The sequence below is a fragment of the Mizuhopecten yessoensis genome, unplaced genomic scaffold (genome assembly GCF_002113885.1).
Source record: "Mizuhopecten yessoensis strain PY_sf001 unplaced genomic scaffold, ASM211388v2 scaffold6443, whole genome shotgun sequence".
In the NCBI taxonomy this organism is placed as follows: Eukaryota; Metazoa; Mollusca; class Bivalvia; order Pectinida; family Pectinidae; genus Mizuhopecten; species Mizuhopecten yessoensis.
In genome coordinates this window covers 406,145-421,729 of record NW_018406552.1, presented here as the reverse complement: position 1 = coordinate 421,729, position 15,585 = coordinate 406,145, and the positions used below count along the sequence as shown (strand labels likewise).

At 35.0% G+C, this 15,585-nt stretch overlaps 1 protein-coding gene and 1 long non-coding RNA gene across 2 annotated transcripts in view; one reads left to right on the top strand and one right to left on the bottom strand.

Annotated features, from left to right (window-relative positions):
- Positions 1 to 8,641, top strand: part of LOC110452161 (F-box only protein 9-like) — a 29,004-nt gene extending 20,363 nt beyond the window's left edge. Inside the window, exons 9-14 of the mRNA XM_021500525.1 lie at positions 372 to 457; positions 751 to 864; positions 2,322 to 2,440; positions 3,429 to 3,545; positions 3,977 to 4,056; positions 5,299 to 8,641. Of these exons, the coding sequence (XP_021356200.1) occupies positions 372 to 457; positions 751 to 864; positions 2,322 to 2,440; positions 3,429 to 3,545; positions 3,977 to 4,056; positions 5,299 to 5,410 (628 nt within the window). The 3' untranslated portion in view covers positions 5,411 to 8,641. The remainder of the gene's footprint in view (positions 1 to 371; positions 458 to 750; positions 865 to 2,321; positions 2,441 to 3,428; positions 3,546 to 3,976; positions 4,057 to 5,298) is intronic.
- On the bottom strand, positions 8,386 to 15,578 carry LOC110452163. Its single transcript, XR_002463145.1, has 3 exons — positions 12,634 to 15,578; positions 8,507 to 11,130; positions 8,386 to 8,463 (listed from the first exon to the last, which is right to left on the bottom strand). It is a non-coding gene; the product is annotated as an uncharacterized LOC110452163 (long non-coding RNA).
- Between the last annotated feature and the right edge of the window lie 7 nt (positions 15,579 to 15,585).

The following is a 15,585-nucleotide window of genomic DNA, read 5'->3' as shown; positions in this document are numbered from 1 at the left end:
CACAACTATGTAACTGCATTGACGTCAGGAATTTGGGAACATTATGATGTCATGATGCACAACTGTTACACCTTTTATTTTTGTGTGGTTTCTGAGCTAATACTGTTGTGATTAAAATAACAGAAAAACAGTTTGTCATGTCGATGCCTGTTGGATAGGGAAATTTTACCCTCAGTATTTACAAAATGGTGCAAAAACTTTGGCAAGCCTCAGGCTTTACCAAATTTGGAAAACCCTTTGGGTAGTATTTCCCTAACCTGCACCCCTTATTCTACAGAAGTCTGAGGAGTGCTGTAGAATCTTGATATTTTTTGGCCTATAGTTTAATTAGGTGTGAACTAATAAAACTGTATCATTGTTTGGTTGAACAGATTGTGGGGTATGAACAGGGGAAGTTGTAAGAAGTTCGGAGGCTGGAGAATGATGTACATTGAAAAACCACATCTACTTTTCCATGGTAGGTGACCAGTCCATATAATTTTGGAAAAACATTTTTTTATTTATTTCTTCACAGCTGAACTTCTGTGTTAGGAACTTAGATGTCTCAAATACCTTGTGGTCCCATGGCAGTTTGTTTTTTCATTTATCAACTGGGAGCTCTAGAACATCAAATAGCATGGCCCTAGCAGTTCTGACAAATGAGATTTGATTAAATTATGGGTATGAGTTTAATTTGCTATTTCCGATAATAATTTTATGGTAAAAATCTGTTTGAAATTCATTTAATTCTATTATTTTTTGACTCCCTAGGTTGTTACATCTGTAAGTGTACCTACACAAGACCTGGAGAGCAAAGTCTGGATGGTTTTTACAGACCCTGGCACGTGGTGGATTACTACAGATATGCAAGGTTCTTTCCAGATGGTGAGTTTGGTTATTTATCGCAATATTTAATCCGGTTGGTCCTGGCATATCATAAGTTCACATAATATATCCTCCATCTTGTCAGCTGTTCCACTGACTGAACAAGAGATCATCTTGAAGTCTGCAAAAGTTGTCTAATCAAAATGGCTTGGGCATCCTCGATACTCAAGGGGTTACGTTCAAAATTGAAGGCACAGCTGGGGCTAGCTATTTGATTGGTCTCAGATCAAAATACCCGACCAATCGCTAGGCTGATACCTGTCCTTTGAAGATCACAGAGAAGCGACACCGGACTTAAGAGCCAATTTTAATGTTAAACAGCCGCAACATTCTTTTGATGTGCATTAAAGGTTCAAACTACTCTCCTTCTCTCATCCGAAAAGTGACCCAAACTGAGCCTTTGATTTTGTCGTGACATATTCCAGGGGTGCAGAGAGCGTAAGTGAGCATAACCCTTGGATATTGAGGATGATTCCACAGGTGCAGAGAGCATAAGTGAGTGTAACTCCTGGATATCAAGGATGATTCCAGGCATGCAGAGAGCGTGAGTCAGTGTAACCCATGGATATCGAGGATGATTCCAGGCGCGCAAAGAGCGTAAGTGAGTGTAACCTCTGGATATCGAGGATGATTCCAGGCGTGCAGAGAGCATAAGTGAGTGTAACTCCTGGATATCAAGGATGATTCCAGGCATGCAGAGAGCGTGAGTGAGTGTAACCCATGGATATCGAGGATGATTCTAGGGATGCAGAGAGCGTAAGTGAGTGTAACCCTTGGATATCGAGGATGATTCCAGGGGTGCAGAGAGCGTAAATGAGTGTAACCCCTGGATATCGAGGATGATTCCAGGCGTGCAGAGAGCATAAGTGAGTGTAACTCCTGGATATCAAGGATGATTCCAGGCATGCAAAGAGCGTAAGTGAGTGTGACCCCTGGATATTGAGCATGATTCCAGGGGTGCAGAGAGCGTAAGTGAGTGTTACTCCTGGATATCGAGGATGATTCCAGGGGTGCAGAAAGCGTAAGTGAGTGTAACCCCTGGACATCGAGGATGTGACATGGGAAACATACAAATAGTGCTGTGATTGTTAGTTATGGAGTAATTCATTAATTGAATATGATTATCTCTTGTCATTAAATGGTAATTCTGTGAATGAAATGTATTAAATGGTAATTCTGTGAATGAAATGTATGATTAAAATGGTAATTCTCTGAATGAAATGTATTAAATGGTAATTCTGTGAATGAAATGTATGAAATAGTTATTCTGTGAATGAAACGTATGAAATGGTAATTCTGTGAATGAAATGTAATAAATGGTAATTCTCTGAATGAATGCTGGATTTTCAGGAGTGGAATCGGTCGTTTAACTCAAAGTGATCCATGTCTCGCTCTATCAATATCACCCTTTGGTCTCATACAATGGCTGTTAATTAATGTAACTGTTTGTCTGTCAGGTAACATGCTGATGCACACAAGTTCTGATGAACCGATGATGATGCTGGGCAAATTAAAATCTAAACAGGCAAGAGAACAGGGACTCCTGAAGGGGTACTACCGTCTCCTTGGTGACAGGGTAGGTGTGAAATGTTACATTTTACTGGAAACCTTACATTAAGATAAAAGTTCGTAAAGAAAATATAGACATACAAATTCACATTTAAAGGTAGACTTGAATATCGATCAACCCAGTGAAAATACAGCAACATCTATCAATCTGACGGCTTAAAACCTACAGTGACATCTTACCATAGTGCTTTCACATTGAATATTCAATGATATCTGCTGATTTCTGGGTTTTAATGTTAAATAGCGATCCGTTGTGGACTTCTATTGAGGTGAAAATGTAGTTATATGGACCTAGGAAAGGGATATTAACTGAGATCAAGTCAATTTAGTCGGTACACTTTGTATAACTTTTCAGGTCCATATAACCACATATGCACCAAAATAAAAGTCTATATCTGTTAACTCATTCACCCCTACATATTTACACTGGACTTGCCCAGCCTCTGATTTGGTGAAGTTCAAATGTAACTTTAAGGGTGAATGGGTTTAACATTTTCCATCATTAAACAAGAAAAATGTAAGAAAACCTTCAAGAGAAAAGTGCTGCATTTGGCACAGAGTATACATATTGTGACATTACAATGGAACGACATTATAAAGAAAGTTTCAACCTCCTTTTCATGAGACAGTAACAGTTCCAGTGTTTTTTTTCTGGGGACTTTTGGGGTCGATAAAGGGCCCTATTCCCAATTGAAATTATTTCATATTCATTCCTCATTCCCAAAATTTGCAGTGTACTCCTAAAGACTTACTTCCTTCTAATATTTTCGTCCCAAAATGAGACAAAAAAGCCCCATTCCAAATTAACCAAAATAAAAACCTGAACACTGCATAGAGTCGATATAATAAAAAAAATATAAAACTACCGGGCCTAGAAGCTATTATTGCAGCTATTGACATAAATGCATGATTTAATGATAACCAAACAAATCGCTTATATTTTAAGGTGTTGAGATTATAAAGTTTGTGCTTCATTGTTCTTTGCTGTTACCTAGGTAAGTGGAGTGCTGAAACGTGTAAAACCAACCACAGATGCCACTGCTTATATCAAGCATTCCAGGCACCGAGAGCAGATGAGGAACAGGCACAGCAATGAACAGACTTTCCACGTGGTACGGGTGTCATTTCTTTAAACTTTAAATTACCAGACTTAAGGTAGAGTCTTAGTGCTTTGTGTTCTATCTCCAATGAAGAAGCATTTCCAAAAAAGGACGATCTGCCTTATAAATTGTCGTTGTGTGGATATTGAAGAAAAGATTAAACAAGAAAATAGTGGAACAATACTTTCCCTAAACACTAGTATGTGTGGTGTTTCACAGCTTCAATAACACTTCAACATGAAGTAGCACAGAACTAAAATTGAGAAATGTGGGTAAATCTTTAGAATACTACTCCTGAAGAATGTGATGACATGTAAAATGATCTTCGTATTAAGTATACTTGGAGTCAAACAAACTCAATTTTGTGATGCTTCCCAGCATGCCTGATTTGTCCATGTTTTAAAAATCCAGGATAATTTTTTTTGTCTGTTTTGTTTATTCAGGAGTTTGAGATTACCAATGCGGGAAAGCGCAAACACTCACGGCTGAACTGGCTCCAGTACTCAGTTCACATCAAATACAAGTAAGTCCGATTTAGAGTTAGGTTAACTGGCTCCAGTACTCAGTTCACATCAAATACAGGTAAGTCCGGTTTAGTGTTTTGTGAACTGGCTCCAGTACTCGATTCCCATCAAATACAAGTAAGTACGGTTTAGTGTTAGGTGAACTGGCTCCAGTACCCAGTTCACATCAAATACAAGTAAGTCTGGTTTAGTGTTTTGTGAACTGGCTCCTGTACTCAGTTCACATCAAATACAAGTAAGTACGGTTTAGTGTTAGGTGAACTGGCTCCAGTACTCAGTTCACATCAATTACAAGTAAGTTTGGTTTAGTGTTAGGTGAACTGGCTCCAGTACTCGGTTCCCATCAAATACAAGTAAGTACGGTTTAGTGTTAGGTGAACTGGCTCCAGTACTCAGTTCACATCAAATACAAGTAAGTCCGATTTAGTGTTAGGTGAACTGGCTCCAGTACTCAGTTCACATCAATTACAAGTAAGTTTGGTTTAGTGTTAGGTGAACTGGCTCCAGTACTCGGTTCCCATCAAATACAAGTAAGTCCGGTTTAGTGTTAGGTGAACTGTCACCAGTACTCCGTTCACATCAAATACAAGTAAGTCCGGTTTAGTGTTAGGTGAACTGTCACCAGTACTCGGTTCACATCAAATACAAGTAAGTCCGGTTTAGTGTTAGGTGAACTGTCACCAGTACTCCGTTCACATCAAATACAAGTAAGTCCGGTTTAGTGTTACATGAATTTGCTCCAGGACAGCACATGTCAGATACTAATGGGGATGTAATTTGTGGCTAAATCATTGAATTTTATATGCAGGTAAACAGAAAAAATATGAATTCACATTTGTGGGTCTGTCCTTTTGTGCATACATAAATTACTGCTAGGCTGTCACAAACATCCCTTTGTAAGGCTAGTTGTATTGTTGGATTTACATCAGTACCAAATTTAACATAGGTAAAAAAACATCTGTTTGAAATCAAGCTATCATGTACAAATTTACAGCCATATTTATAATGGGTCTGTTGACACCATTGTAATATTTTATTTATAGTGCCTTTTTTTTCAAAAATAAGTTACTGCTTTATCTGGAATATTGTTTCATGTTTGAATAAGCAGCAATATTCATATTTGGAATTTAAATAAAACCCAATAATTTGAAACGTTACTGCAATACATGACATTGTACTGTATAGCTTGTCATTGGCACAGAAAATTACTGTTTGATTTGTTTGATTTCTTTATGTTTCAGACTCAATGATTCGGAGACCGTGTCCGACTTTGAGTTAAACGACAAGAGTTATCCCTCATTGTTGTTCTCCCGCGTTAAGAGCTACAGCTCAGGGCTTGAACCCCTGAGTTAGCCGACAGTTTACATCCAGATTGAGAGAGTGATGCACTGTACAAAACCTTTGATCCCTGCTGCTAGACAGCTGACATCAAGAATTCCTAGTGGACTGATTTTCATGAAAACAGCATGATACACTGAGGAATAATTATCTGAATGAGTTATATGAAGAATCAGGAAACATCTTGATGAGCAAGTGAAAAAATGCAGCAAAAATCATTAAATGTTTTACATAACAACTGAGAAAATATGTTTTCAGAGAAGGGTATTGTATGTGAACACAATGCAGTGTTTTCATTTAAATATAGTTACGTTCCATAGGCTTATTACACCTTACTGAAAACAATTTGTCATTCATATCAAATGTGATTGCCATTGCCTGATTGTGATGTCTGTATTAATATTTTGTGATGAAAGTGTAGAAGACAACACAACAATATTAACGAGTTCTTATTCAAATGTGGTTCCTTCTAATATTCGGAATGAGATTCATCAATTTGGAATGATTAATAAATGCTTAGTTTGTTTTGAACACAATAAGTACTTGAAACTTAATTTGCGAGTTTTTGAAAACGTCCGTTTCCTTTTGTCAACTCTCTGGTTCCTACTAATTATAATTTCTCGATATGCAATCCTTTTTTGTAGACTGTTCAAAAATGTCAAACAAAACACGCACACAAGCATTCAACTTGTTTCAACAGGCACACAAGTAGGCAGTGTAAATGTCAACAGGCACACGTAGGCAGTGTAAATGTCAACAGGCACATGTAGGCAGTGTAAATCTCAACAGGCACACGTAGGCAGTGTAAATGTCAACAGGCACACAAGTAGGCAGTGTAAATGTCAACAGGCCCAAGATTGATTCTACATGAAGTACTGGAGCACACTTCATGAAATTTGCCTTCATCTAGTTGTCATTTCTATAAAAGTCTATACATACTATCTGAAATTAGTTCAATACATACAAGATTACATGAGGTTCTTTGCCCAGGCTGGGACATACTAAAGTCCTTAGAAATGATAGTTTTTATTCCCTGCTTGACGTTCAGCATTAAGAGTTATCGCAACTATTACCTGTTGTCAGTATAATGTGACCGGATGGAATACTGTGCTTGGTGCCTTTAGCAGTGTATTTCAGTGAGGTAGCACTTTAAAGTTGGCATCAGATCAGCACTACCGCAAGAACGCAAATATATCCTGCAGCCAGCTCACATATTTACAAGCATGCATACACAACACAAATGGAGGCATGTCCTTGAATGACTAAAGCTGTTGATAGGATGTCAAACAAATAAACCCAAAACCAAACAACATTACAAGTTTACATATACAGTATAAACAAATTTTGTAATGAATACTTATACATGTATATAAAGATGTTGTTGAAATTTTAAATTTAGAATTAGAGTGCTATTTGACGACATGTCGATGATTTTTGACAGCTGACTTTACTGATTCGGTTTTTCGAAAGCTCGTAAAATAACTTTTCAATTCCTGTATGTGGTCAAAACAAACTTATTCAAATTTAAAATACCAAAACTTTGTTTATTTTTACCTAAATCGAATATCTGTTGACATCACGATGATGATAGGACATCAAAAATCAGGCACTGACATCCCTATTTGTTAGGCTATGCAGCAAAATTTGTGAACATACGAGTATGAAACTTATAGTGATAAAACAACGATTTCTGAGAAAAACTCGAGCGTGAATTACTCTTTTGTATTTCATTAATAAGTTTACTTTGATGGTGATTCATATTTAAATGAACACAATTCATTGCACAGAAAGTATTTTAGAGTTTGTTAAAATCTGGCTTTGGGTAAAATCTAGAATAGGTAGATAAGTGTAGAAATAATTGTTTCAGCATTAATTGAAGTGCTTTGATTATTTTGCTTTACATTTTGTTTTAACAACCTTAAGAGGGCAGTAATCTGGTTGGTAGTAACTTAGGTTTACTATATTTGATTGGTCTATTCTGTAGGAGTAGTTTTATATAATTTTAACTTAGAATGTTTCAAGTAATTGCTGTCTAAATTGTTTGTTTTTGTAAAGTTTCATGGACTTCTAGTATGCAAGAATCTTTCTTCCAATAGAGGCAGCTTTTCCTCCTCCAAATAATAGGAACACGTGTGTTAAAATTAAACCAGTTTTCTGATTACACAGGGGTGTGGCACATATATGTATCCTGTATGTGTGTTAAGACTGGGGTGAGGATCTGTGGCAGCCCCCTTTGCTGTCCACCAATTTTGTTCTATTGAATGAAGAGTGCACAAGTAATTTATAATGCTTTCAATTTTTAAACAATTTCACACAATGGACTGTTATAATCAAAATGACGTTGCTTTTGCTTGTAACGATTATTTTTAGAAGGATAGTTAAATCATATTGCAAAAAGTATTCACAGTTGATTAAAAATTAGTATGATGTTATCATGTCTATGAAATTGCAAAGAAATCATCTGGAAAAGGAATTTAGCAGCTACTACAGAGTCTACTTAATTACAAAATAAATGACATTTGATGGAACATTACCTTAAGCTGAAAGGTGTACAAGCTGTGTAGTCCTCATGGTATATAATGTTAAATTGAAAACGAATTGCCCCAGATATTGCGTTTCATCTCTGGGTAATTTATGGGAGATTTTGTTTATTAAGACGTATACAACATATTTCTATAAATTTTAACAGTTTATACCAACTCTGATAATACATTGAAGGGCTGTATTGCAGAAATATAATTATTGCTGCGTTTTTGGTGACATTTGTTTTAAAGCTTGTAATTTTGTTATTTTTGTTGTCATGTAGAAAGGTATTTAAATCTTAATTAAATTTTATGCCGGTGAAAAATATCACCTGCAATTTGTTAATCACTTTAGTTTAATTTTATGCATGTACCTGTTTTTCCTTCCATCACTTTAGTTTAATTTTATGCATGTACCTGTTTTTCCTTCCATCACTTTAGTTTAATTTTATGCATGTACCTGTTTTTCCTTCCATCACTTTAGTTTAATTTTATGCATGTACCTGTTTTTCCTTCCATCACTTTAGTTTAATTTTATGCATGTACCTGTTTTTCCTTCCATCACTTTAGTTTAATTTTATGCATGTACCTGTTTTTCCTTCCATATTTGTATTGACTTTATGGCACATTTTCTTTGACTCTTCATTTAAATTGTTAGTTTCCTTCATGTTTTAATATGTAGAATGCGGTGTTGATTTTGTTTTCAACTTTAATAATAAAAAAATAAAAAAAAAGTTATGAAAAGTTTTTTTTTTTATCAGGATATACTATTTTTTGTTATGTTAAGAATTCATTCCTGTTTCATCTCATTTAAATAAAATTATGGCATTTGATATTATCATATTCCAATTAAGGGATACATTGTTTATTTTTAGGACTGATTTCTCTTCTAATGTGATCTTGACTTTGCATACCTTGATTAAACTTAAACTATACCTACATAACTGTAATTACTTTGCCGTGACCAAGCTTTACCTCTAGGTCAAAGGTGAATTAAATGTCCAGCAAGTTATACATATCGGCTATTAGGGAGAGACCTAGGTTTTTGTTCCCAAAATATATCTCCGGTTTATTCATGATAATTTTGTTTATGACAAATAAAATTAAAGTATTAATCCTGGTCATATTTTATGTTAATTAGCTATAGGTCAATTTTAAAGTGTTCTAATACTGACTGACGATACCTATACTAGACAGAAATGTAACTTCTGTACTTAAGAGCTCCACTCTAGCTACATAGCTGGTGAAAATGAAGGAGATAAACCAATGCATGACCCATTTAAGCTACACAAGAAAGCATTAGTGATGCTTGTAGTTCTGACTTGATGACCTAATGTAAACCTTAATGTTGATAGCTATTCAAATAAAATATGTTAAGCTTGTACACATGCATGTCTGTAATAGGCTGTTGGACTCAGAAATTTGTTAAAATGAAGGCATCGTTGTAATAAGTTTTGGGTTAAGTAGATTGCTGGTGCCATATACAGGAAGGTTCAGGTAAGTCAAGTAATTACATGTACTTAAGATGTTTGTGTAGGAATAAAAAGTCATTAAAATCAATTCAAATAATGAGTGATATCTTAATTTATTTCTGCCTTTTTTCTAAACTAAAAATCAGTGGTCTTACATTTTTTTATTGTTTTTATTATGTCTTAAACAATTTTTGGGAAAGGTGTTTCTTTCTTATACTATTATTAATGTTTATAACTGTTCATGTTTCTTTGTTTATACTCTTCTCATCAATCAGATGTTGTCAGCCGTAGATGTCTGTATTGTATTCTCATCAATCAGATGTTGTCAGCAGTAGATGTCTGTATTGTATTCTCATCAATCAGATGTTGTCAGCAGTAGATGTCTGTATTGTATTCTCATCAATCAGATGTTGTCAGCCGTAGATGTCTGTATTGTTTTGTATAGCTAGATGTGCCATATAGATATATGATGTCACAGTGACATGTTAAACATAGCAACACATGATGTCATGGCAACATATGATGTCATAGCAACACATGATGTCATGGCAACATATGATGTCATAGCAATACATGATGTCATAGCAACAAATGACATCATAGTAATATATAATCATAGCAGGCATGTGATGTAACAGCAACATATGATGTCATTAGCAGCATATGTTGTCATAACATACGTTGTCATAACAACATATCTCATAGCAAAATGTTAGTCATAACCTCATTTGAATTACCAATGAAATGCCCAACTCATCATTATCACTTTCTCCTCTTCTGTAAACATGTTAGCAAATCTACCTACTGTATATATTACTGTTATTGGGATGCCCTCTGTTCATAATTTGAAATCTAGGATTTGCTAAGTCTCTTTTGACATTAATAGATCAGGAATGAAGATTAGATTTCCTGTTGTTATGTCGGAGTGAAGTGCAATGACGAGCAGACATTGTATAAGAAGCAGTGAGATTCAGTGTGCACAGGTCTGTAAGGCAAGTGTTAGTGCAATGGTGGTGGGGAAATGTGAATCGGGGATATATATATAGCAGATGGCAGTAAAATTGTCATTTACTTCATATTATCATTGAAGTAAACGGGGAGTGCTTAGACCACAGCTGTTTGATTGAGAAATAAGGACATAAATATATATCATTATTTTTCATGATTTCGGAGGACGCTTGCTACATGTATTTGTCATTTTAGTAAAACTGCCATATCTTGTATACTCCCAAAAAGTGGTGTCAACTATATGAATTATACAACATATAATTATAACAGCTAACTTACCCAGTAATATGTAACTAGTTATAAGAACTTTGAGGAAGTCGGTGACACCCTAATGCCCTAATGTATAAAAGACCCACAATTACTAGTAAAACACTTAGTTAAGTATGTTTATCTTAAATTAGGGAATAATCTTGTATTTCAGATTTTTGACAGACGTATTGGTGGTTTTACTGTCACAGTTTGAGTTTACTGGTGACTTGGAGCATCACTTGTGAAACAAATATTTTGTTGTAAAACCACGATATATATGTCCGCAAATATGAAATTAATCTGGTTATTCATATTCTAAATTCTAACATTTTCCGACATCCAAAATTTTGTCAAATCACCGAATTTAGGTCCAAGTTAACTCACTATATCTATCACTTTGTGGCACCAGTGGAATCCCATAGGAGTGACGCGGGTCTAAATGTAGAGGGAAACCCGAGTCCCCATAGCTGCAGAGAAAACCCACCTGGGNTAGATGTCTGTATTGTATTCTCATCAATCAGATGTTGTCAGCCATAGATGTCTGTATTGTATTCTCATCAATCAGATGTTGTCAGCAGTAGATGTCTGTATTGTATTCTCATCAACCAGATGTTGTCAGCCGTAGATATCTGTATTGTATTCTCATCAATCAGATGTTGTCAGCCGTAGATGTCTGTATTGTTTTATATAGCTAGATGTGCCATATAGATATATGATGTCACAGTGACATGTTAAACATAGCAACACATGATGTCATGGCAACATATGATGTCATAGCAACACATGATATCATGGCAACATATGATGTCATAGCAACACATGATGTCATAGCAACAAACAACATCACAGTAATATATAATCATAGCAGGCATGTGATGTAACAGCAACATATGATGTCATTAGCAGCATGTGTTGTCATAACATACGATGTTATAACAACATATCTCATAGCAATATGTTAGTCATAACCTCATTTGAATTACCAATGAAATGCCCAACTCATCATTATCACTTTCTCCTCTTCTGTAAAAATGTTAGCAAATCTACCTACTGTATTTAATACTGTTATTGGGATGCCCTCTGTTCATAATTTGAAATCTAGGATTTGCTTAGTCTCTTTTGACATTAATAGATCAGGAATGAAGAGTAGATTTCCTGTTGTTATGTCGGAGTGAAGTGCAATGACGAGCAGACATTGTATAAGATGCAGTGAGTTTCAGTGTGCACAGGTCTGTAAGGCAAGTGTTAGTGCAATGGTGGTGGGGGAATGTGAATCGGGGATATATATATAGCAGATGGCAGTAAAATTGTCATTTACTTCATATTATCATTGAAGTAAACGGGGAGTGCTTAGACCACAGCTGTTTGATTGAGAAATAAGGACATAAATATATATCATTATTTTTCATGATTTCGGAGGACGCTTGCTACATGTATTTGTCATTTTAGTAAAACTGCCATATCTTGTATACTCCCAAAAAGTGGTGTCAACTATATGAATTATACAACATATAATTATAACAGCTAACTTACCCAGTAATATGTAACTAGTTATAAGAACTTTGAGGAAGTCGGTGACACCCTAATGCCCTAATGTATAAAAGACCCACAATTACTAGTAAAACACTTAGTTAAGTATGTTTATCTTAAATTAGGGAATAATCTTGTATTTCAGATTTTTGACAGACGTATTGGTGGTTTTACTGTCACAGTTTGAGTTTACTGGTGACTTGGAGCATCACTTGTGAAACAAATATTTTGTTGTAAAACCACGATATATATGTCCGCAAATATGAAATTAATCTGGTTATTCATATTCTAAATTCTAACATTTTCCGACATCCAAAATTTTGTCAAATCACCGAATTTAGGTCCAAGTTAACTCACTATATCTATCACTTTGTGGCACCAGTGGAATCCCATAGGAGTGACGCGGGTCTAAATGTAGAGGGAAACCCGAGTCCCCATAGCTGCAGAGAAAACCCACCTGGGCCCAGTTGTTCAAACGGTGATTAGCGCAAATTTTAATTTTTATGTTACTTCAAAACAAAACTACTGAATTAGGTACAACTTTACAGATATCATCTATTTAGTAGAGTGAATTTACATGCAAAATTATGAGATTGTATCTTGTTTATTGACACAATTATTAAAGGTTGAAAAATATCGTTAAACAGTGATTAAGCTAATCACCTTTTGAACAACTGGGCCCAGGTCAACATTCCTTTTGAGGAAAATACAGAAAAAAGAAAAATATCATATAAATGTGGATTAGAAAAAGTACTGGTTTTAATATGATAGGCAGCACATATGATATCAAATTCCTTGTGAGAAGTTATGAGACCAGCAGTAATATCTAATATAAGTCTTTTAGTGACTGATAAATACTCCTCATCAAATGTCATTTAGCTTTTTTGTACACTGGAGGTTTTAATGAGATTTCGCTATTATCTTAAATTTCTTATGTATGTTTGATGTAAAGGGGCGATATGTAACAAGTAGTGATTGATTCCTTAATTATTTTATATTCATCAGGAACGATTATCACAATTAAGTAGGTCATATTTGAGAACAAATTTAGAAGAATGCAGTAAAACCGCTTTATAATGCCACTATTTTCCAAGGCCGCATTCGTTTATCCAAACAGTTGTACCAGAATTATTCGTTTATAAGGTCGGACCAAGGCCTGCATAAACCTTTGCAGGTCTGCCAGGATATATATACGAAAATGTTACATTTAAAAACAGACAAACCAGTTGAACCGGATACAAGAAAATTAAGGGCCCAGAAAATAGTGGCATTAAAATGGGGTTTTGCTATAAATAGATAAAATTTGTAAAGAATTCTTTAATATTAAGCAAGATGTCAGATGAAATGAGGAGTATTATATTGAGGTTTTACTGAATATCAAAAATAAAATCATAATCATTATTTTTTTTGATATTTTATCTCTTCCATAACATGAAAACGATGTGATGTTGCATCCCACAGGATTATTCCCCTTTGTGAAGTTATCCAAATGAAGTAAGGGCTTTGGGTGATGAAATAAACCAGCAGTAAACAGGGATTCACATTTCATAGAATTATTGATGTCCTAGCATACTTTTTGTAACACTACTTTGTATTAACATTTTGTATGAGGTGTTTTATTACACAAAAAGTTTCCTTTTATTATAAGAATTATTTTGTGTATTTTATGTACAATTATTGTATTGTCGTTCATAGTATAGGATTGTTGTCGCACGATAAAGCTCTTGTGGTACTCGTTAGTACAGCTCTTGTGGTACTCGTTAGTACAGCTCTTGTGGTACTTGAGTACAAGGTCGTGCTCGTTAGTACAGCTCTTATGGTACTCAAGTATATAGGATTGTGCTCATTTGTCAGTACATCTTTGTATTGTAGTATACATACGTACTTGAGTATATTTGTGCTGGTTAGTGTTCTATTTTAAATCTTCACATTGATTCTGTACATTTTGTATATATATATCTGGTGTAACCACTTTTTGTTGTTGTGTGGAATGACTATTTTTAGGGTTTTAAGCAAACTACCATATCCAGCTGAATTTAACCTTGTTTTGTTTGTTTATTATTTTAGATATTATATTACGACCCTTAACCTCTCTGCACCGGTACATACTTCACGTAAGTGTTCCTGTAATCAAAACCTCTTTTTGTGAATTTTTCATTGATATAACGAGATCAGAAGTAAATTCCTTTTTAACCTTTTGATAATTGCTTGGGACAAAAAAGGTAAAATGCTATAAACATAAAAAAAAATGTGTACACAAGTGGAGAAGAGAACCAGCGCTGCGGAAAATATGTCTTAGGTCGTCAGTAGATGGTAGTAGGAACCTACGATGGATACCAAATGGAAAGTAAACACAGATAATAAGAAGGATGGGGTAACAACATCTAGACTCCATAGATTACTTACAGTTTAAAGGTTTCAGCTGGTTATGTGGCTCTGATGATAACTGGCTTAGCCATTGAAAAGATTAACCATTAACAAAGAACGTAATCTAGATGTTGCTGCTCCGTCTTCCTTATCAAACATGAAAACGTTACAAATGGTGACAGTTCATGACTAGTCGGTACATCTCTGGTTCTGCTATATAATCGCAAGATGTTATTCTCCTGTTAGTTAGAAAAGAGAATAGAGGTAAAAGGTTACACTCATTTCTAAGTTTCTGATTGTATTTGTCACATAAGGGAAGACTTATTTTTTATTTTGTTCCCTGTTGAAACACTGCATATTTTTGTATTAAACTGGGTTTATAAACGTCTTCTGGTGTTGTCCTTTCTGTAAATCAGAGTCATGCAAATCACTCATACTTTTAGAGATTTCTATTTATTGCACGAGCTGGCGATGCAAATCCTTGACAGCTAGGTTCATGAAACAAGGACTTGTTTTCTTTTGTTTCCCTCACAAGTTCAAATCCTTGACATTGAGTTGTTTGAATCAACTGCCAAAAAAAGTCCTTGTTGTGATGGGGACCATTACAGATGTATGATCCGTCAATATTGGACTTAGCTGAATTCCAACCAATCAGAAAGCCAGGAAACTGGTCATCTTGTCATATCATTAAAATTGAAGTAATGATAGTCTTTGCATAATTTGAAATAATTCATCTATATACCAAATTTGAAGAAAATCAGACATCTTTATTTCAACCAATCAGCTGGTTCAATGATGTTCACATGGAATTTCTTTACATTCTGCCTTGTCATCTCTGAAAATGGGCTACTGCAGATTGAGGGGAAGAAAGAATAATAACAAATGGACCAAAAACAACATGTCCTCTAAAGTTCATTTTGGGAACAAATGATAAGAAAAGGGGTAGAAAAGATGTCCTTCCAAACTTTGTTATAGGGGGGAGGGGACCTAAGAGTATTCACGGAAATGAAGTGTTCTTCACTTTACTGGTTTTCTTGTGATA